Source organism: Lethenteron reissneri, chromosome 12 (assembly GCF_015708825.2).
Source record: "Lethenteron reissneri isolate LAM-NWPU_2019-01 chromosome 12, ASM1570882v1, whole genome shotgun sequence".
Taxonomy (NCBI): Eukaryota; Metazoa; Chordata; class Hyperoartia; order Petromyzontiformes; family Petromyzontidae; genus Lethenteron; species Lethenteron reissneri.
Window position 1 is genome coordinate 6,790,488 of NC_083790.1, and position 24,943 is coordinate 6,815,430.

Sequence of the window (24,943 nt, forward strand, 5' to 3'; positions counted from 1 at the left end):
TGCTATCCACCGAATAAACCTCGGAGGGATTGAGGAACCAAACTCTCTCCCAACATCAACGGGACAGTTGTCAGAGCCCCCGACAAAGTAAATATGAAGCCCCGAATAGTTAATAAAAGACGCTACTTTCTCAACCACCTCAACTCAAATTCACCCAATTCTTTCTGCACCAAGGTAAACACGAGCGGTGTGTCCACGAACGGGAGCCGATATCGCCGCTTACATTGCCGTTATTGATCGTTCCGAGTGGCACGCCTGTGATGCTCAGGCTGCAATCTACACGAGTGTTTATTGAGCCAGACCTTGGCACAGCTGTGTATATTCTCACGTGCTTACGAAGAAAGGACATCGTCCGAAACGTCGCCTATCACATGTTTCCATTGTAAGGTGACATTGTCGCTGACGAATGTGTTGATTTTGTGTTGTTGTTGTTGTTAATTGTGCGTGGTTGCACCACACTTCCTATGCAGCGGCATCGCTAAATCATGTGCGCACTGCAACAGGGGGTGATTCCTTCATGCTTTTATCGATACCCCAGTGCTTTCTAATGACCATCCATTTCCTCAACGGGTCGTCGAACAGAGTGAAAGCGACGGGTCCGTATCTCACATAGCTGTAGGAAGCAGAGCGTTACGAGATTTAATTGGTGAATAGAGAATGGTGAGTAACACACGTGCAGAAGCTTTCAATTGAGGTGTTGTTTTCTCCAGTTTCTATCTACAAATGCATTGCACTGTGTGGTGTGTCTGTTGTCAGGTAGTGGCTGTTTGAGGAATGTTGTGAGGTCTTCGTTTGACTGGTATAACGGATGTGCTCCTCTACACCCCAACTGTAACTCTGTTGCGATTGGCTGCTGTCAGCCATTGCCACCGGAGCTAGCCAAGTAACTGGCTAAACGGAATTGTCCGTGTGACAAATGAACATTGACTTGAATTGAAACGGCGGAAGAAGCAGTTTTAAAGACAACAGATAGCGCCACTATATTTCGATTTAAAGCTTTCGTGACTGCAGGGATTCATCTTCTTGGTTCTTTCGGTAAAGTCACGTAGAAGGGAAGTAATAAGGTGGCAGTAACAAATGCAGAAGGCTGACACGGTGCATTTAAGATTGATCTAAATTTGCCATTTGTGCACCTATTAATGTAATTCTTTGGCCAGAATATTTTTTTAAAATCATGGAGAATAGAAAGAAAAACATCACAATAAACATTGTCTCGTGCTCCGGTTACAAGATTGTGATAAGAGTCGTCGCCTTAAACTAAACTTTGTCAAAACGATGTTTTATTTTACCAGGTAAGGCCCACTGAGCTATGTAGATTTTTTTCGAAAGTGATCTGGCCACAAATGATAGCTCAACGAAGTGGCTTATTACGTGTAAATTTGTAGCAGCCAAATACTCGTATATTCCATTACAGTGCAACGGGTTCTATAGCTAGTCATTGTGAGGAATACATTTTACAGTGCTTTGTCAATCTACTGCTGGATATCACCATCGTTCATCATTCGACATGTTCTATCCACTGTTGATCTTTGGGTGGTGGCTTCCAATGTTGTGTTAACTCAAAAGCATTTAACTGCAGGCAGGGTAAAAACAAATATACTGCAGAATAGTGTGCGTGCTAAATGGAGTGAACAAGGCTATTGCCTTTAGCAAGTAGACACGCGTATGTATGTTTGTTTATGTAATACGTGTTTGCATGTTTAAACTGTTTGTATACGTGCACTATTACGTGTCTACACCATAGACAACATCGCAAATGAGATTCTCCATCTCAAGGGTGGTTTCACAGGTGACATTTAAATTTGGCCCGAGTCTTGTCAGTTACAGCTACTGAATTATTGCTGTTGCTGTAGACGATTGTTCTCACTGGCAACATTGGCAACAATGGCAACAAAAGCCATTGAACCTTCACTTTGATGTTACGATCAAACTGTGCTGGATATTTTGTGCACTAAAATAACACCTACAATTAAATTAAAGGTCACGCAAATATAAGTGTACACTGCTTAACCATGAATGATGCTAGGAAATCGTGAGGGCTCAGTTCAATATGCTGAACATATACGCGTGGTGAAAGTGATAGTTTAAAATGACTACGTTGTTATCCAAGTGTGGTGAAGTATTGTCAAATAACTCCCACGATCCACACGGTCTGGGGAGGTCTTCATCCAGTGGTGGACTGGCAACAATGGAGGTATCAGTGCAGAGCTAACCATGAATACATAATATTCATGCCTGGGTAATACAAAATTCACATAGCACTCAGCAGCATTCTGAACAATACTTTTTAATTATACTCTTGATGTTACACATTTTTGTCAGTCCCACTGCTATGTGTATACCTCTCCAAGCTGTGCCGCTCAGTGGGTTCATTTGGCCATACTTCACCAAGCTGGTTACAGTGTGGGTCGGCGAGTGAGAGCCCAAGACCGGTTAATATATGACTCGCTCTGATGTAAGTGGCCATGGCTGGGAATCCAACTACCCAAACTGCCAAGATATGGTTAGTAATGTAGGGGGTTACTTTCATACTTTATATTTAAACTCTGAGCACAGTGGACTTACTATTTTCTGCATCAATTGACTGTGAAATATACGGTCAGCTATTCCTTTTCAGATTGCAGAATTCTGCGATATTGAAAATGCACGTTTTCCAGTGTCACCCAGATTCCACATTGTCACATTTTCATTTGGACAGATGCTTTTGACTTAGGGTTATTCTTTGTGCTGATAATGATGTACATGTTCATAACTAAATCATGTGTTATGCTATAAAATATGTTTATAGTACACAGTAACATTGAACACATTATTTAGTAATCAAAGCAATGTGGTTTTCCTTTTACGTGTGGCTTGCACTAAAAATTTTCCATTTTGGTGAATCACAATAACACATTTCCGATATTACAGCTGGTCTGTGTTTAGTCAAAAGGAACACAAAGGAAACGGGAAGTGACGATGACATTAGGACATGGTTTGGTGGGCTGCAGATATTGACAGAACCGCAGTCTTGGTTCGTCAAGAAGCGGAAGTTCATGTATGGTGACTTGAATACACAGTGGGTATACTTTAATTAGTAACTGCATGGCTGAGTCAGAAATTACATTTTTGAATAAGTACTTTTGAAAAATTTTTGTAACATGTTTTAAGTGGGAAGATTCAAAATGTACATGAAAGAAAATGTCATTGTATTTTTTCCCTCCAATGTATTCCGATTGCCGTGTCGGAATCACATCATGAGACAAAATAATCCATTTGGAAAACGCACACAGAAGCTTGCCTCGTGTCAGAGAATGGCCTGCAAAAGAGATTTTGCACTGGACCTATCACAAAGAAATTAATAAAGTGGATTAGTTACCCTTTACACAGTAATAGTTGCATTTTCTCATGCTCTTTATAATGAGACTTTCACATGGGAGTCATACCAATATTTTACTTTTATTTTAAGAGCTGGGAATCTAGCCAAACATGCCGCAAGGCTAAATTTGTTTTGCCAATTGGTGACTGGGTTGAGGACGATGAGCTCACGGCACGTGAGTAGCCAGTTTAATCGTGGGCGGCTGCCCAGATTTTAACCCAGTGTCTCAGCGGTTCTGGCTCATTGCTCTGGACTCTGAACCAGCCAGCGACATCTACACAAGATGAATTAATTATTTTCTTGGTGGGCCCTTTTATTACTTTGGAATATTTGCAAAGGGTTTTGTTTCAACATGAAATTCTGAGCCACATCGTGTCTTAATAGGTCCATAATTGGCGTGGCTGCGCAACTTCGATGTATGATCTTGCATTTAGGGCCTAAAAAAGACACCGCAATGCTCAAAAAGAAACCGAGTCAGAGCTGTACCCACACATCGGGCTGGGCAAAGGCTTTCAGAAAAAGATGCGAAATAAACTTCGCTGCCTTTGTGTTAGTCCCATATTTACCTATTATACATATAATATTACGTAAAATTCGTAAATAATAATGGAAACATAAGGGTAAACTTTGAATGCCTTACAAGATACGATCGTTGTGAATGGATATCTTCATCAGTTGGCCTAAAAGCAGAACGTGCCCAATCTCATGAAATCTGAGAAACCAAGCAGGTTTGAGCCTTGACAAAGCTAGGATGGGTGACCATCCATATGCTAAGAGGCTAAATGGTGGGTAGCATAAGGTAATGTAATTGTACTTTTATGCTCTCAACATCGGTGTGATGTTAACTATCTTGCCTGGTATACAGGAGGTCATGCGTTCGATCCTGACGCCTGTATATTTGGAGTTTGCATATTCTTCCCATTGTCGCGTGGACTTTTATCAGGATCCTCTGGTTTTTCCCTCCACATTTAGAAACATGCCTTTAGAGTATTTGGCTGCTATAAATTTCCACGTGATAAGCCACGTCGTCGAACTATCATTTGTAGCCAGGGCACATCTAAAAAAAGAGCTATATAGCTCAGTGGGCGTTACCTGGTAAAAAATTGTTTAATAGTTTAAATCTATGCTACCCACCTTCACCAACCCACACTGACGGCGTGCGGGAGGGGGGGGGGGAGGCCTTCATCTAGCAGTGGATCATCAGCTCGTGTGTGAATGCTCACCTCGGGGGGCAGAGAGTCTCCTCCAGGAACTCCTCGATCTTGATGAAGTCGGTGCGGACGTCCCCGTTGAAGGTCAGGAAGGGAGGCTGGGATCCAGGTGCCAGGGAGCGTAGGATCGCTGGCTTCCTGCAGGTGCACAGGTTTTGGGCAAAAACGAAATGTGCATGGAATTTATGGAATACTCTGGAGAACTATGGGAACCTCATTTGCCAGTAAAAATATGCAGGTATTGCGGTCTATACAAACATGACTCCTTGTAAAAAGGTGTCAGTTTTGTTTATATGTTCATTGTCGTTTTCTCTTGGACCCTATTTCATCCCAATTGCGTTATGTGATGAAATAAAGAGTCCGTTCGGATATCTTGTAGAGCAGTGGTGCTATAGAGCGGCTCAGGGATGTGGATATTGGGGGGGGGCAGTAAATTCCCACCAGCTCTGCCATATCAGAGTGCTGTTTACCTGCCCTATGACAGTCAAACCAATATGTTTAATTCTCAGAGTTCAAAATCAGCCAAATTAAGATCCAAATTTAATTTGATGTTATTATTTTGCATGGTCATCATTGGTAACCAGGCTGGGACCATCCACAATCATCAAGTAATGACAATAGGAATCCTAAAACTTCATAAACAAATGCAAACCTATCTTTCTTTAATAATTATTAACTGCAGAGACAACAAAACGTTTGGTTCAGTGATCTGAGTCTTGTTAATGACTGAGGTTGCTAGGTGGACCACGGCTTGTGTGTTCATGTTAAGGGCTAGGGGTCACTGATTTCAACCTCTATTGATAAAAGCACTCCATTTCAAAGTTCACAAAAGTGCTGAGGCTGTCCAGTCTATGAAGCTTCTAAACTGACATTGAATATCCTATGACATTACATATATATTGAGGAGGCTATTGATGCCAAAGTCAGGTAATAATGGGAAAATATTAACAATTTTTTAGGGATTCATCTTGGTTCTTTCGGTAAAGTCACGAAGAATGGAAATAATAAAATAATAAAATTAAAACATATTTCTCACGACGTTTCGGCCACAACGCAAGCAGCCGTCCTCAGGTGGAGAGCAGGTCTGTCCATCCCAGCTTAAATAGTCGCTCCAAGCCTGGCGTGTGTCATTCAGACTCTGTCCACTCGACAGACCTGCTCTCCACCTGAGGACGGCTGCTTGCGTTGTGGCCGAAACGTCGTGAGAATTATTTGATTATGTTTTATTATTATTTTATTATTTCCATTCTACGTGACTTTACCGAAAGAACCAAGAAGATGAATCCCTGCAGTCACGACAGCTTTAAATCGAAATATTTTTTAGGGAATGAACCAATACATTATTTAGAGTGGAGGTTGCAGGATGGCATAATGATTAGCACACTGCGCTCTGCAACTGGAGACCAAGGCCAGTCCCCAGCCACGACGCACATCGATGGTCAGGGATATCTGGCACAGTCCTTGGCTGCCCCCTTCATCAACCCACACTGACCAGCATGGAGAAGTATGGCGAAAACATTCCCCATGGCCAACACGGCCTGGGGAGGAGGCCTTCATCCAGCAGTGGCTTGATAAGGGGCTACACGTTCTTATTGTCATTTAGAGTACACGTAATATGCTGTGTCTAGAATTAATGCAATATAGTACTGTATTCCTAATAACTAGAACATATTTCCTTCATTTAAATTAAATGTCATGGTGCTCCAACTTCGGTGATACTCAAGGCAGCTGAGGCCCAGTGCATCTCACATTAGGACGCTTTAGGTGATTCAAATAAAGCACTTTATGTAAACGATGAGAAAACCCACAGTTGCCTCTTTGTTTGCCCTACTGCTTGTTGAGATGGTTACATTACCAAATTAAACTCTTCTTGAGATGTTGGCTGAAAGATAACGACCAAACGTTTAGCTCTTGAGCTACTGACTGACTCAATGTTGAGCGCATTGTACTGCACGTGCGATGTGGCAGTCACATGACAAGCATGCAAGGAATTATGAGAGTTGTGCCTTACTGGTGTTTGTGACCCCATCCTGGGTCTCCCCTAGGTCGACTCAGCTTTAAATGAGTACCTGGTGTGGTGGTTAAGCATCAGTGCTGGGCAGACAAAGCCAGGCAGCTGGGCGTGGTGCTGGCCAACCGCATGCAGTGGCAGCCTTAATAGGTGCTGCTCGCTAAAATAATTTAGCTCTACAGTCTGTTAAGGCTATATATGTGTGTTGTTAGATCTATTAATAGAATGCCAATACAGGAGGCACGGGTTATACTGCTGCATTTGTGACTATCATGCATAAACGTGTGCGCAATGTGGTGACACGTCCTCATGTCATATGCCCTCATGTCATATGCGCCACACGAGGAAGAAGAATAAATGTACACTAAAGCCATTAAAGCCAAACCTGCTCATTACTGGTTATTTTTTTAACAAATATTAAGCCAGCTCTTTGCAAGCTGGTTCCAAGTCACATGCAGTGGCGTAGCTAGGATATAAAATTGGCAACCCCCCCCCCACCCCGTTTAATCACATACCAAAATGTAATTACTTGACATGTAGGCTGTGTGTGGCGGGATGTATAAACTTTTAGGTTGAGGTGTAGATTTGTGCAGTAGTTTCAGGCTGCCGCGCCCGCCGCAATAAGTTAAAACGTAACGTTATAAGCCTCATTTTGGCGCCCCTTTACCTTGGCGCCTGGGGACACGTGTACCCCCCTGCCCCCCCCCCCTAGCTACGCCTCTGGTCACATGTCCATTTTGTTTGTAGTTTAACCATTTATGCTTTCAGGTTAGCACTGGCAAAACAAACGTGGACAGCTGGGAACAAATGTAAACAATGAAAATAACGTTTCTCATAAGTGACCGATGAATTCTGTGCATTTTACATTGTCCACTTAAAAAAGACAAAATTATGCAAACCCACGGAAGAGATATACCAGAGAACACAATAAAGTATATCGTTTAACAATATACTTTCATATATCCCATTCCAGGAATTTGGGAGGATATTTATCAGTCGGGCGGATATTTAAAAGAAATGTCCTCATTGCCATTCCACAAGTCAAGACATATCAGCATGGGCGTGTGAAAATGTACAGATGCGTGGATTTCCCCTAACTCGTGTTAGGAGAGGGGATGATGAGGGTGATGGAACAGTTGTGGTTCCTGTTTTTGTTCCCTTGTTGTCGTTACTGGGAGGTCACATGTGGACGTGACTTGTGCCGGGGGCATGGCTGTGATTACTCATTCTCACATGTTCCACCGTAAACCTCGGCCTTTAAGTTCGTACCTTCCCAACAGTTTTATTTTTTAATGTACAACTGCAATCGTTGACCGCGTTCTGTGCGATTGTATGCGTGTGCAGTTTGGGTAGCTGCCTTTGAGTTTGACAAGAAAAAGTATGGACAAGAAACATGCGTTTAAAGCAGAGGTCGCAAACGGGTTTTGATTCCTTACCCATACCCGGCCGCACCAGGGTCGCAAATGGGTACCCGTACCCGTACCCGGCCGGGTACGGGTAGCCGTTCCCTACCCATACCCGTACCCTACCCGAAATGAGTGACAAACGGCTACTCACCAGTGACTCACGGCCTACCCGTACCCGGCCGCACCAGGGTCGCAAACGGCTACCCGTACCCATACCCGGCCGGGTACGGGTAGCTGGGTATCGGGTAGGGTACGGGTATCGGGTACCCGGTTGCGACCTATGGTTTAAAGTGATGCACTTCAAAGTCTCGTATGCTGGCCGATTTGTGTTCGGGGGTATAAAAGCGTCAAATCACACAAGGGGCTATTCACAGAGTCAAAGAGAGTCGAAATAGTGCTGAGCAGACCCACGTGCAATACGTGCTGTGCGTAGTAAAAATCATCTACCCAGCCAACTGGTTCAACCTTAGAGCGAGTGACTCACAGCGGAAGGTCGTGAGTTCAAATCTTGGTTGGGGGTTGACTTTAGCCCATCATCCTTCGACAGATCATTAAAATGAGTACCACCTTTTAAGGAAGTCAGCAGTGGTTGTCGTATGGAGAGCATCACTCCTGCCGCAGGGATGTGGAATGTCTACTGCTGGCTCAGGGCTGTAAACAGGATATGAGCACTTCCTCCTTGATTACTTGAGCAGGACATCACTTTTACCTTTGCACTCATAATATACGGGTGGCAACGCTGTCCACGGTCAACAGGAATGATATATATTCCTAGGTTTTTTCGGTAAAGTCACGTAGGTAAAAAATTTAAATTAATAAAAGTAAAATAAAAATAAAATAAAAATCACGACGTTTCGGAGGCAACACAAGCTTCCGTCTTCAGGTGGAACCGTCACAGCACGAAAGCTGTATCAAGTGAGATACATTCAAAGAAAACAGTCCTTGTATATATACTGGTTGAGGGTGGGAAGAGCCAAGGTAGGCCCTGAATATTATTTTGTGAGGTTCGGTGCGGCTGAAGCGCGCTGTTCGGAATAAGCCTTTGTTGTGTAAACTAGATGCGGATGGATTTGTAAAGCGCAAAGAGTTTGCTTCGTCGTCTTATAAAAGCATATCAACTGCTTATCTAGCTTGCGTAAAAACAAAAACCGAGCCCTCTTCCCGAAATTATATCGGTTTTCCCTTAAAGTAAAACTGCTACGAATAATGAAATGCGTTGGTATGCAGTTGAAACAGTGGGTGATGCCACAGTGGCTTACACACACACTAGCAGTGGGAAGGACTCTGGCATGCGAGCAGCACTGTCTTTAACGACCTGTCATTCTTCATACTTTTGTCCAGCCTGGTGCTAGATTTGACACTTCGAGTGAAAAGCTGCTACTGTACGCACACGTCGCAATTACGGGGAAAGGCGGTAGAGATGGGCGATGCTCGTTAAAGCCTCGTCGTGTGCCCCCAAATCTCATGGCCACGAAGACAAAATCCCAGTGGTACGCAATCAACGCACGCACACAAACGGAAGACCGTTAGTAAACAGCTTGTGATAATGTTCCCAAAGAATGCAACAGCACAGGGCGCTGGTGGCTGCGTTCACTACTAAAACACGAACACTTAATAAACTTGGAACGTCAGTAGAGTGCTGAGCCTTCAGTTGGCAGACCACACTTTGTGTTGAGACATATCTTCTATTGGCCAGACATGAACATCACAAAGAAATTACGCATGACCCTGTACTGCATGATATTTAATTAACTCTTTGTGTTTGCATATCGCAGAACTGTATATGACACCATGCCCAGTAGATTATGATATGCTTTAATAAGTAATAAAATAGCAACCCTTCATTAATTGCTCGACAAGGGGGTTTGTTTGACAATACTTCATCAGCGTTGGTCAGTGCAGTCTTGGTGAGGGGGCAGTCGAGGACCGTATTAGGTTCAAGCTGCTACTGATGTTTGCCATGGCTGGGAATCGAACTCTGGTTTGCCTTGTTCAAAGCACAGCGTGCTAACCGCAGCGCCACCGCTCCACTCCCGCAAGCAAATACTAAGGAAAACGTGGAATTGGGAAAACATCCCCAAAACTGATCAATGTTAGCCTGTTGAGACACGTTTGGGTTGCAAATACAGTAAACTGGTAAACTAAACATTGTATTTACAGAATTGTACCGGAAGCAAATGTTTTAGTTTATTTACTGCGTTAAAAATAAATGTGACACCCTATGATTCACACCTGGACAAACAAACACATGTAGAATATAACCTATATTTTATCTTGCAATAAATGTTATATACTGTGGCTTCAAATTTCATGGCATTTTTTCTGCATGAGATATTTTATGTCATGCTAAAAATACTGCAGTATTTTACAGATCAGGTGTATCACCTCACATTATTTAACCTGAGGTATAAAACCATGCTCAGTGACTCTTACGGGAGGCAAAGTGTCAAACACCTCATGGTTAATACTGCATATAATGTATTTAGTATATGACTATATTTTCTAAGCGTGTATATATAACGAAATATAAAACAGGGCAGCTAAAAGACAAGTTCTACATTTTTACAAAATCCGCTTCACAAATTCAGCAGAAAACATTAGCAGTTTACAAACAGGACCTTGTCTAACAAACCAAAGCATCCTACAGCAAATAAGAGGGGCGGATATGCAGTCCACTCAGAAGCAGATGCTAAGAGGCACTTAAAAAGGCCGCACATCAGAAAGGGAACATTTACTCTAGAAAAAAATATATATACACGCGAATCGTTTTCCTTTTTGCAGCGCTTTAATGGGATGGGCTTTCCGGAATTTTCAGCGGGGAGAGAGAGAAAAAAAATGAAGTCGAAAACTTTCCTTTGAAAAGCGGGAAGGAAATGGTCCGTCGAAAACTTGAACTGGGATGACATCCAACGGACGTGATGTCTTTACCGATAAGTAACTAAAATGCTGCGGACGCAGTGGTATACAAACGTAAGAAAATTGCTTCGGATGGTGAAGTTCATTGTGTGAGTGTCCTTCGCGTCCTCTGAATGTCCCTCTTAAATTAAATTTGTGTACGTTACAAATTTATCAGCGAAATACTTTATTTTGATAAAGACCACATATAGTTACGGGCAGTGATGTGTTTAGTTTGATGTGTGTGTGTGAACGTGTTTGTGGCATGTAGTCCAGGACCGGGGAACGGGAGTGGAGCGCTTAGCACGCCGTGCAATGAACCCGACGAGCCGAGTTCGATTCCTGTTCATGGCCAACATCAGTGACAATTATCTGAACTGGTCCTGGGCCTCTCCTAGGTTGCAAATGAGTACCTGGTGCGATGTGTAAAAACATCGCCACTGGGGAGGCAAAGGCGACCGGGCGTGGTGTTGGCCACCCACCCCCTTGTGTGCCGTACCAGCCTTTATAGGTGCTCACTAACAACACTTGCTCCAAAAGTCTATTATGGCTATACGGGGGATCTTTATCTTTGTATTTTTATGGAATGTAGTCGAGGCCCGCTTTCTATTCTGATGTCACATCGGTCAACATGACTCACAGTGAAGTAATAGTTAATGTTTTCAAAATAACGTTTGCATATGTTTTGCTTGACTGAACGTAAGTAAAAATACCCTCCCCCAGCCAACGCCAACTCAATGTAATTAACTTACGGGCGAATGTGCAGCGCATGTGCGCGGTTTGCAGTGGTGGGTGGTGCGAGCATTTACTTTGTCATGTCGACCGTGGTGACGTTGAAGGTAACCCCCTTGAGCCAGAGCACCATGAAGATCCTCTGGCACAGGGGACAGTTTCCAATTGTCTCTCCATCACTTCCAGCCTGGAAAACACCAGAAGGCATTCGAATGTATTGCAACACACGCACTCGTCTGGAATACAAAGAACAATTCAGCAATGCAGCCAGTGCCGGATTATCTTGGTAGCAAAAGTAGCTACATATGCTATGGGCCCCGCACTTTCAAGGGCCCGCGCTATCAATTCCGGTTTAGTGAATCTGCACTTGCTCTATTACTATAGTACTACACTGCCTTCAACTTTTATGAACGACTTGGTGTTTAAGGTTAACGATTTGTCGTATTATCTGGCCGTATAGCAAATGAAAAAATACAATTACTTTACTACGCAAGTAAAAATTTGCGTTTTAATATTTATGTGGTTTATTTATTTATTTTATAACATAAGCGGCGACCCTTTATAACATAAGCTACAGGCCCCGCACTAACTTAATTCGGCATTGAATGCAGCACAAATACACACGCACAACGAATTATGACTACCCACAACCACCACACGGAGGGGACGATGACAGCTTGCAAAAAAAAGGACATTATCATTTTTACATCATCGTCAATCATCATTGGTTATCGTCGTCAGCCATGATAAATCCACTGCTGGATGAAGGCCTTCCCAAGCCGTCGCCATCGCTCGTGGTCCTGCATTGTGATGACCCATCTAGTTGATTTCATCCAGAGCCGGCCCAGCCACTAAGCGACCCTTGCAATTGCAAAGGGCCCCGTGGCCAGCAGAGGGCCCCCTAGAGTCACTGCTAGCGAGTGGGTGAAAAAAATCATACATCAAAGGGGCCTCCAACCAAATTTTGCTTAGGGCCCCCAAAGGTCTAGGGCCGGTTCTGATTTCATCGCTTAATTCTCTCTAGCGGACAAACCATCAGGTGTTTGAGCCTGCTTCGGCTGTCGCGTCTTCGTGAACGTCGACCACCTGCCTATCTTCTCTCCTCGCCAAGCGTCGCGCCCAAACCCACGTCTGTATTCTATGAGATTTCTTTTACCAATGGCAAAATATAGTAGTAGGTTTTTACCCTTTTAAACTGGTACAAAACTGACACCTTTATAATGTCAAAACTGACACCTTTAGAATAAAGGTGTCAGTTTTGTACCAGTTTAAAAGGGTAAAAACCTACTACCACGTCTGTATTATTTATCGGTCAATATGATGCGTTTGTTTGTTGGCCACTTATTTGTCACTTGTTTTGAACATGGAGGCCTTTGCTCAGCAACGGTGTAAAAAATAATACCTATATGTTGCCCATGTACAGAGAACATTAATAAGTAACACGGCAAATTTGGACTACCCACAGATACTTCACAAAGGGTGGTAATGACCGTTCCAAAAACTTTTTTTCAAAACGCATGTATTCAAATTTATATATGATGAGAAATGAGAAACTCTCCCTATCCCCCCCATAAAAACAGAAAAATAATGCAGGCCAGAGAAGCCATGAGTTTCAAACAACAACACAAAAGCGCGCGCGTGTGTGTGCTTTTTTCCTGCCACACTTTTTTGTACCTTGTTCATTTATCCCTGGGTAACAACAATAACAACAACTAAATGTTGCTTTAAATAATTGTGAGTTTGCTCTGCGACTGCTCTGTCTTTGGGGCTTGAGGCCGTGTTTCTGTTGTCGTCAGCCCCCATCCTACCCAGGGTGGTTAAGAAAGGTGACATGGGTTGGGATGAAGTCGGGTGGGGAACCTGGCCCGGACTCCTCAAAGAAAGTTCAATCTTGCCCCTTTGTGGAATTGGGGCCCTTTTCTCCAGACACTTGCCTCTTATTCCCCTCCCCACAACCGCCGCGTCCTTACATGGGGGACCCAATGATGGGCTCTTGGTCGACGAGCTTATTTAGCAACTGCCGTGAGCGTCTTCGTCAATGTTCATGCATCATGTATATAGTGTAGTATCTCGACCGGGCTAAAACAACATTGAAGCAGGGGGTGGGAAATAAGTTGGTTGCATTGTAAAATAATTTGAGTCGTCTGCCAAATGGCACAACCCTCATCCCATCTGATTTTGAGCTTCATGTAACTGTAAAGTCGTTTTCGATATAGTCATGACACTGAATTTAAATTTACATGCCTGTTCATGTGCCCCCGCCCCCCAGAATAAAGCTTTCAAAGATATCTAACAAACGACATTTGTTGTCCGAAAGTCAAAGTAAGCTATGTACAGCCTATACTAGGGATGAGCATTGGATTTTTATATTTTCAGACTTTCAAAGACACGAATGGCTAATGATTGCATTGGGATTCACGAGGCTCCGGATTGTATAGGCTTTCAGTTGGCGCACTGTGCGATGGTGAATTCATATCGCAGTGCCGCCGGCTCATATTGCTTTGCTTGCGGTCACAGCTCATTTTAGTAGCATGACTTGTCTCCTGGCTTCACACAGCGAGTGTGGCCGACAAACAGACGCACGCATCTCGCTGAAGTTTTTGTTTCAATAGAAGAGACTACAACATATTTCGCAGGCGGTACAGATACCACGCCATTAATTTGGTGTCAACTGCCAAGTGTCATGAATCTTGACTTAAAGCTTTCGTGACTGCAGCAATTCATATTCTTGGGTCTTTTGGTAAAGTCACGTAGATAGGTTGAAAGAAAATAATCAAAAATAGCAGAAAACTACGACGTTTCGATCGCAATGCAAGCGGTCGTAGTTTTCTATTATTTTTTGTATTATTTTCTTTGAACATTTTTACGTGACTTTACCGAAAGACCCAAGAATATGCCAAGTGTCATGTTGTTCATATAGTTGGTGAACTTCTTTCGCACCGTACGTAGCCAACCGTGTGAATCGGAGGTGTTATCTGTGACCCCAACGACTCCAAATTATCTGTGGAAGCTGCAGGGTCCACAAAACCCATTATCTGTAGCCCTTTTCTTCCCATTATCCACGATTAGCCACCATTGTGTTTTTTTCTCCTCGCAGGTAAGTGCAGTACACCCGCGATGATTGTATCCCACATCACCGTGAACAAGAGGAGTTCTGCAGTATTATTATATTTCCAAAGTGATTGTGAACCACTCTTTGTGTACACGGGCACTTTAGTGCACACTTATTTTTCAGTTGGCCTTCTATTGGTGAGCAATTTGAGCAACATCTCATATCACCATAATGATTATTTTAAGTAGAAGTTAAGCCTGGTCCTCGACAGATGTCTTGTGACCCGCGTTTAATTCTCTAAAACTTAATGTTGCTAACGGTTTATTTACGACAGAAATTAACATGCAAAGGAAAACAAATTGTTGGAAGATCAATTAATTGGGGGTTACAAGACAGCTGGACCACCCTGTGTGCAGCAGTCCCAGCCACTGGCTCCCTGCTGAGTTTTCAAGGTTAATGGCCATGCCCAGTGGTCAACGTTTATCTTGGTAGAAAACTACAGTAAACGGTTCCTGTGAAATTATCAATAAATCCTCATTCTGCAGCTGCTGCAGTCTTTTATGTCCAGGGTAGGGAAAGGATGGCCTTAGGGAGAGTATAGAAAGAAATATGCGATATTTGCGGGGTGTTTGAGCCTCTGTGCAATCATGCTGATGGCGATTACTGCGAAATACGTGATGTTTATTGTGATGCCTCTTCTTTGTGTATTATGATCTGGTGCCTGGGGTCCTAAGGGCACAACATTTGTATATTTATAAACTGTTTGTTTTACTATATGTGGGTCAAAAGACCCCAGTATTTGCCTTTGAATAGGAAGTGAACACACCGTTCACATCCGAATATCAGTTTTAGCGGCGATGTCCTTTCTTTTGATGATGGTGTGTCACTTTAATAACCTTTATGTAACCCACACCAACGCCACGTTTGAACCTTGACCACATTTTACGACTCAGCGTTGTTCCACTTCTGTAACACCACGCAGCTATATGAAGTTTGCAGGCTCTTAAAGGGAAGTTTACACATTTTAAAAAAACTTTGGTGTTTATACCAAAGTGTAGCAGGGCTATGTCATCGGCCGTGCAATAATTATTCAAAGTTTACACCTTGTACTCAAAGTACTGACATACTTCCCATGATTGTTACGTGGTTTTTTGAACGTGGGATGTAAATGGTTGAATGCAAGTTTAAATAAATTCGTAAGAAAATGTGCAAAACACTCCTTTTGAAATTACCCAGTCTTTCCGACGCAGAATCCTCCCATAAAAGACAGTGATGAGACTCAGTTTGGCATAGTATTTACAAGGACTGTACACAAATATTGATAAGGATTACATTGTATGTATGCATTGGAATATGTGACCTCGCTGTCCTGATTACAAACATAAATTAAAGCGCCATTTCAATGATGTAATTACTGAAATGTAACATTGGCAAAACATTGGCAAACGCGTAGCTTTTGTCCACAATGTTGTTTTTGTGATAACAAACACATTGCAACCTATAACCTCTCCTTTAATTCTTACAGAACAAAATGTATTGAGGTACTATTTACTGGAATCTGAGCAGGTTACAACACGACTTTCTCGCTGTCTGTCTGTTGCACCGAACCAAGTTCTGTCTCATCCACTTCACACAGTGAGTGCTCTTTGTTTTAGAAGGCTCTGGAAATGTTTGAGTGGGTAGGCATTAGTGGTGTAACCATTGGAAGAAAATATTTGCATCGCATACACCTCATTTATAAACAGCCCTTTGCCACACAGCGCGCGTGTATTTATGGTGACATTCTCAACGAGTGTCTTGTTTTCATTTGCACTTGAATTTATAGATATATACAGTATAGACATATTTATATTTTTTACAAGTGAATATCTCAACACTATTCTGTTCCACGATGGCCAGACATCTGAGGACGGCTGCTTGCGTTGTGGCCGAAACGTCGTGAGAATTGTATTTTATTATGTTGAATTTTTATTATTTTATTATTTCCCTTCTACGTGACTTTACCGAAAGAACCAAGAAGATCTTGAAAGAGGTGGAGGGTACCCACACTTGACTCCACCACAGGCGACCTGCCAGTCGACCGTGATGTGACGGAGGCGTTGGTTGCAGTGAAGAATCATCATCACCCTTTGCCGATTCATTTTAACTGCCAACACCAGAAGATTGAAATGGCAACATCCTCCCGAAGTCCAGTGGCGCTAACTATCATTAACACCATTGCAGCATTCTGCCTCTTACACTGCATTCATATGATACGGTAATTAAAGTAGCGAGGATAATATCGATTTCATAGTGCTTATTTCAGAACGGTATCGTAGCCTACAGTACTGTTGTTAAATTACACTGCACAAACTGTGGCCAGCATATACAGGGTGCTTCGAAAATGTGTTAACGCTTATGAGAATTTACAACCACACCACAAGAAATGTTCCTCCAGGCTCTGGAGACCACCTGGAGAAGATTCGAGGCGTGTGTTGACAATGATGGTGAACAAGTGGAGACTCTTTGACTTTTAAAGGCTATTAACATTACATTTTCTTGGTTCTTTCGATAAAGTCACGTAGAAGGAAAATAATAAAATAATAACAATAAAACATAATAAAATACAAATCTCACGACGTTTCGGCCACAACGCAAGCAGCCGTCCTCAGGTGAAGAACAGGTCTGACAGACCTGCCGAAACGTCGTGAGAATAATTTTATTATGTTTATTTTTTTTATTTTATTATTTCCATTCTACGTGACTTTACCGAAAGAACCAAGAAGATGAATCCCTGCAGTCACGAAAGCTTTAAATCGAAACATTACATTTGTTATCATGTTCCCATTAAAAACGATAATCCGCTAATAAGTGTTAAAAAAAATGTTCTAAGCACCCTATATATATAGATGGTGCGCAGAAAAAAACAACTCACACAGGAACCCTCACATTGTAAAACAAGCCTGCAAAGTAAATGTGGTACTGAATTACCACCAAGTTTAAAAAAAAGTCGCTACACTTGTCAGCAGGCATGACCTCATGTGTTATGCATGTCCAAGCCACTTGACTTCTTTCTCGAGGCACAATAGGCCCCTCTTACAGCTTTATTTACTTCTGATGAAGTTTATTCATTGCTGCAGCTTGCTGTCTGAACATCCTTTACACGATTACGGTATTTCACTGCGAAATATCCACCCGTTTCTTACGATATACCAAATAAAACACACGCGCGCACAAATTGGGACACCTAATACTATAACACGTTTCAATCAATTGAACAAAAAAATGCGCTGATGATTATGGCAACAATTGTGTACAGCACTTCTGTAATGCGCGGCTACTTTATTAAGACGTTTCCTCACTCAAACATTCACGTGGGTGTCTCGAGACACGAACGATTTCCTTCAATTATCAATTTACGCACGCACTTGGCTTGTCAAGGCACCAAACATCCCTAATGCTATTTAGAGTGGCGTAATCGTTACAGGTGTGTCTCGCACCCAGGGCATTGTCGTGCACACGAGTTAAGGCCACATTTATTTACTTATTTATTGCTCGTGCCACACCTGAACGAAACATTTTGACCCAGCCCAATGTTCACGTCCAGCTGAGGAATGTGAGCCGCGTCCACTGAAATTGTCTTTGCTGGCCATGCATTTTTTGTTTGTCATTATCGTCTCTAAATAATGAACTTTATCCATATATACAGTATACGTCTATTCACTGTCACTTAAATTCCGAATAATGAAACTCTGTTTCACGTTAGGGTATTTTATATATCGGAATTGCAGACACCCGAAAGCGTTTTAATACACACATTTGATGATGCCCTGTTAAGATGTGGTGGTTAAGATGATTAAAATGCTGTATGTGCATTTTATCATAAGTAAATAAAAAATATGTTCATGGCCAAACAGATGAAGTAATGTCTATATTTACATTTTACCTGCCTAACGAGTATTAACAAAAGTATTGCAAAGCAGGAATTATTTGCTTGTTGCATATTGACAGCAACCAACATATCATAGGCCAACACATCATAAAATATTACATTCATGTTAATAATAAATAACAAAACAGTATTTTCAGACATAGCACAAGTATTATTTATTCATACATAACACACACTTTTTTGGGGTTAATTAAGAGTTTTGGTCAAATAAACTTTTTTTTTATCATACCACCTTATAGAGGTGTTCCAATAGTGTCAGAATAAGGTTCTAAACGGAATTGACCAGTCACTCTCGTATACTCGTATTGAAAGCACCTTCGTACACATGAAGCAAATGGACATGAGTCTGTTTACATTCACAGGTGCTAGCGATATTTTCAAAACGTTGTCGTCACTCGGTAAGAAAAATGCACGTTCACAAGTCGACCTTACCTTCACAAACAGCTCGATGGACGGCTCGTTGGCATCAACCCCGTTGGACATTTTGAGACAACTCCAAAAGTGGTCGGACAAATGTGAGCAAAAAAAAAAATAACTAAAAGCCTACCAATAAGTAAAATAAGAACAGCAACAAAAAAATCTCGCCTAACACCGGGCCAATGTCGAGAGATGACGAGCCGCCCTTTATTTTCTCTCCAGACTGCAAATGCCAAAAAGGATGACAGCAACAGTACGAGCGAAGTGAGTGAAGCGCAGAGGGGAGATCGGAAGGGCGGATGCGAGCAAGAGACCGCAGCTTGAGGCTTTTTATTGGCGACCCGAATTAGGAGCAGAGCGAGCTCCACCTCCCAACATCAGCAGAGCTGCCCCCTTTCCACGCCCGCTGCGCGTGCGTCACTCCACTCCCAGACGCGAGTGAGTAAAGTTGGCCCTTTGTTACCTGCATGCTAGCGAGCAAGGACTTTGTGGCTTGGTGCAACGAAACGCAGCTGGCGTGCGCCAAGGTTAATGTTTTCTAAGATAATTCTGAGCATTTTGACTGTGGCTCCGGGGATCCCGTCGCATTGAATATGGGCGGAGGGGAAATATAGAATGTCACGCTTCGCGTATGACGTTGATTGGTGATGGCTCTGTTATGGCAATAGCACACCAAAGGCTGCGTCGTAGGCGAACACCTCTGTGCAAGTGTGAAACCCAAAGTGTAAAAGCCAAACAAAGGTAGCAGCAGTATAATGTCTAAACCAGCAGGCTACCGTATTGTTATTCTTGGTTCTTTCGGTAAAGTCACGTAGAAGGGAAATAATAAAATAATATTAATATGAAACAATACAAATTCTCACGACGTTTCGACTGCAACACAAGCAATCATCATCAGGTGTGAAACGTCGTGAGAATTTGTATTGTTTTATATTAATATTATTTTATTATTTCCCTTCTACGTGACTTTACCGAAAGAACCAAGAATATGAATCCCTGCAGTCACGAACGCTTTAAATCAAAATTTACCGTATTGTTATCAAGCACGTGCCCTGTATGGCCAGAGCAGTCAGTACCGCAGGTTCAGCAGTGGCACAGTCATTCTAACACTGTGTTGTGAACCCAGCAATTTTGAATTCGACACAAGTCCATGGAACTCTCAGTGGTGATTGAGATCTGAACTCGCCCGAGTGTCTCTACCACCAGCCCTCTCTCCCCCTTTCCTAAGCCACACTGGCCAATGTGGTGAAGCCGTGACCTTAATCCAGCATCGGATTGGCAATTGGCTGTAAATCAATAAAATCAGCCAGCGTCGTACCCCAGGGGTCGTCAGTGTTTATGTTGATACAGCAGCAGGTGCTTCATTTCAGGCTGCGTTGACCTTGAGTAGAGTCTCAAGACAGATTCAGATATCGTAGCAAATAGCACGGTGCGCTATCCATACACAAGCAAACACTGGACAATGCCACAATACTGAAGGTAAAGAATGGAAGGCAGGGGCAACGCAGTTATCAGCTGTTTGCACACGTGTATGCCACTGCTCACGTTGCTTTAATTAAATACGGACACTACAAATTGCCACAAACATACTCAACAGGTAACGTGCTCGAGTGTTACGAGTTTTTACCGCAGACCAAATGAGTTTTGGGATTTTCTCAAAAATAGCAGATTTTGTTACTCAAAAAAAGGTCACATCTTCTCACCTTGGATGTAATGTATTTTTTGATGACCATTACAGTTTTAAACCTTCCAATAATCCACCTGCCTACTTATCTTATTGGAAAACAACTACACACTCCTGCTAATTCCTGACTTTACTATTTGCTTCATTGGGTGTTTCGTCATAGTTGTGTTTGGTATATCCCACCGAGGTTTGTGGACCAGCTTTCCATTAACCGCACATTTTTCTCGGAGAAGAGGAGTCCATTGGCAAATTCGTAAGAATACATTTTTTTTTAGATAACCCTGCGGATAATCCGATGTGCGATATTTCTGTCCCACATCACCGTGGATAAGTGGAGTTAACTCCTGCATAATACTATTGTGTTGACTACGCATAGATTAAACATGCACGTAAAATACCTGTTACGCATCACTTTACATCACTGGAGAATTCCCACTCATAAGATCCCGAGGGCAACTATTATGATGCTGTTGTCAAGGTGTTGTTAGGACCACACCCACCAGAATTGCACTATATTGTATCAGTAAGGTATTTAACTCCAGCATATATCGCTGTCGTCTTTGAATGTTCGCGAGCCTTGTCATATCGCAGTGTCGTGAATCATCACCATATTACGCAGTGCACCTATTTATGGTTCATTATACCGTCCCTTAAAACAATAGACTGGTGTGTAAATATTTAAACAGGGCTAACATTGTCGTCACAAACTACATTTGTTGCCATGGGTTGCCGTACTGAATTACCCCTTTTTGAATCTGGAGGCTCCTCTGCTCCCTTTATCCATTCTTAACTCGAAATTTATTTCAAGTTTGCTTAGAACGACTATGTATACTCCCTCCTTAAATAAGGTAATGCTACAGGGTTGACAGGTACAGATATGTATCCTCTGCCCATTCACGATTGCCACATTAACCTTGAAAAGTAGGAGACATAGCTCAGATAATTTAATCTAAATGTGTTCAGAAGGTTTTGTCATGGGGAGGTCAGCCTTGGAATGTACAACATTTATTATGATTGTCTGGCTAACCATTTTTTCCTACGGAATTGGCTCACTTTTAGCACCATGAGTAAGTAACCTTGTGTGCTGTGAACGGAATGTGTCATGTGCAGGTTTTTGTTACTTAAAATATATTGATCATCATCATCATCAGCCATGATCTGTCCACTGCTTGATGAAAGCCTCCCCATATCATCGCCATCTATCGAGCTTTAGGTGGGACAACAATCCATCTCGGACCTACACACAAGCTGATGTTATCAATCGTCTCTGCAGTGGACTTTCTCTCAAGCACGTTTCCTCATTTAGTCTATACCGACTAACAGTCAATATCTTAATACTAATAGGGGTTTCCCCTTTTTTGGCAACAAAACTGACACCTTTTGCAAGCGATCATGCTTACATTAACCACAATACTTGCAGTCACATGCAAAAAAACAATACTCTGATAATTTGTGCATTGTCTTTGAAACTGATTGGTCCACACCAGAGACAGCTTTCTTTAGAGCTTAGTCTCATATGGTGTTCGACCAGATGACGCCAAAAGGCGCACAGTCTTATCAGAGTATTGTTTTTTTTTGTTTGCATTTGACTGCAAGTATTGTGGTTAATGTAAGCCTGATCCCTTGCAAAAGGTGTCAGTTTGGTTGCCAAAAAAAGGGGAAAAACCCTATTAGTATATTTTGGTACTGGCAAAGGAGGTCCCATGATGTAGTCAATATCTTGTCTCTAACTTGCGTATGTTCTCGCATTCGTGTGGTCCACTTCCGAGTGTGCACCTCTCCATGCTTCTTTGCACACTTTTCAGCTTTAGTTAAATGTTCTTTGTCATCGTCCTTGTTTATGATTCACGAGTCATAGCAGGTAATGTACACGGATGAGTGATAGACTCATTTAATGAACAAGATTTCAAAATATGAGCATGTTTTTTTCTAAGCAGTTGAATATATCTGTTAGAGACACAACTGGGAAAACCCATCCAAGTATTTTTTTTACGCCTGGCGACGATCAAAATTCTAAACTATTAAATAAAGAGGTGGACGCAAGCAGGTTGGATGCTTTTAGAACAGCGGTGTCCCAACCTTTTTGGCACCAGGGACCGGTTTCGTGGAAAACAATTTTTTCACGGACCGGGGGGGGGGGGGGGTTCATCATTGGGTCTTTCCCTCTTTTCAAATAAGCTCTCCAGCGACGTTTGTTTTTTACTCATTTTGGCTAGGGGTTAGCAGCTTGTGGGCTTACCAAAACTGTGACTGAGACGAGTGCGTAGTGCGGGGAAGAGAAGTGGTCAATAAAACAATGGGCGGGCCACGTGCGGACTCACCGCTCTCTCCTGCTGCTGTGCGGCCCGGTTCCTAACAGGTCACGGACCGGTAGCGGTCAGCGGCCCGGGGATTGGGGATCCCTGTTTTAGAATATGTAACTTCATGCTATATGGAAGAGCAAGCATACAATTGTGCTTAAGCAAGACAACGTATTCACTGTGCCCTAAATTGATTTATTGAACAAGAGATAGAACATATCATTTGTATTCATCCTATTGATTTTTCAAATGTGTGTTTGAATAAACAGCACTTAGAGGAATGAATACCTGATTTGTAAAACCAGTACTTGTTCAAAACAATTACTGCGAGAATACTGTTCGTATGAAAGACACAACACGCATTCTTAATGAGGTATGGTACCAACATTACTTCTGATATTCAGCTCTGTTTTATGAATGAACGTCTTTATGTGCTTGTTATTTGATTTATTATAGTGTAAGTTACTACTATCCCATAAAATTGCGAATGTTAGCCTTTTTTAAATAACATGCAGTGTGGTATTGCTCTCGATTATTGATAATATATATAAAAATATATATTATATATAAAATATTGCACTGCACTGCACTGTTTTAGTTTACTCAAGAAAGCCTTAATGAGCCTCAAGTATTTTTGGGAGGGTTCTGCATTGGAATGTTTGGCTAATTTCCTCTATGAGTGTTTGGCTTCGCGTGGGAGGAAACTGTAGAGGCATACAGAGATATAATCCCGAGCATACGAGGGGCCCTACGTTCCACACAACGAGTTCATGAACCCACTTGCTGCAACTGCCACTTGTTGACCACCTCGAGTTTTGGCCCAGCTGCTTTGAGAGCTTCATAAATGTTTCGTGATGTCCCCAACTCTTGGCACATCCTCAATACTGTAATGGAATTGGCCAAATTTCCAAACCTGTCAACCCATACGGTTTACCTCGTATTCTTGTACAGGGAAATAGAGTTTTCAGGTCCATATGGCATACAGCCATTGCAATGCGGGCAACCAATTGTTGTCTATTTGTTTATGTTTCTCCCTTGTGATGGGACTTTGTAGGATGAACGTTGAGATGTATAAGGGCACGGCGTGACCAATAAGGTCTCAATTGGTCTGTAATAAGATAAGCACTGATGTCATGGGTTGATAGGTAGGAATTCCCAATGCAGAACCCTTCCTTAAGAAGCCTCAAGACTCGCCGAGGCATTTATAGATAAGGGGTATTGTTAAATAAGCCTGGCTCTGCTAATGAGACCCAGAGGGTTGAAACCGTTCCAGAGTTTGCTTGCTTTAAAAAAAATATGCTCGATAACATTTGTCTGGAAAGTAAAAAGCTCAGCTGATAAGACTAAAAACACTTTTTTAATTATTTAGAAGTGTTAACACTAGACTGAGTTTTGCTTGTGTATGATTATTATTGGAGTCCTGCATTGCGGGGATATAGCTAAGAACTAGTTATTTGATGAATGTTTTGAAATGTAAAGGACATTAAAATCTCTTGACACCATGCAGCTGTATTCTAAACACGGGCCCAACTTGGCCAGTGGCACCATCTGTTGGTGCCACTTGCAAATGCAGGGAAATGTCCAGTGCTGCTTGCTTCACATTTCATGCAATCTAAAGGCATATATATGAAACACCAGCTGAGGATTCATCTGTTAGCAACAATGTTCTGAGTATAAACGCACGTGTGGTGCCAGTTCTAGTGGGCCTCCACTGACTGACTGGCAGCTCATGCACAGGTAGTATATTTTGTGTGACGTCATCAGCGCGAGCACATCGACGGCTGTTTACATGACGTCATCGTTGCAAGCGAATGACTCGTTCTGCCTGCGTCATTCACCCAATTCAGTCGCTTGACGTTGCCACAATAGGCTGCAGTCGTTATGACATCATCTGGCTGTTGATAGTCGCTATGATGTCATCGCCCTCACGAGTCGACAACGTAACG

General features: G+C 42.4%; 1 protein-coding gene across 1 annotated transcript in view; it reads right to left on the reverse strand.

The window, feature by feature from the left end:
- LOC133341831 (chloride intracellular channel protein 5-like) overlaps positions 1-19,305 on the reverse strand; it is a 39,433-nt gene extending 20,128 nt beyond the window's left edge. The window contains 3 exon segments of the mRNA XM_061550603.1: positions 4,582-4,707; positions 11,691-11,800; positions 19,029-19,305. Of these exon segments, the coding sequence (XP_061406587.1) occupies positions 4,582-4,707; positions 11,691-11,800; positions 19,029-19,079 (287 nt within the window). The 5' untranslated portion in view covers positions 19,080-19,305.
- Between the last annotated feature and the right edge of the window lie 5,638 nt (positions 19,306-24,943).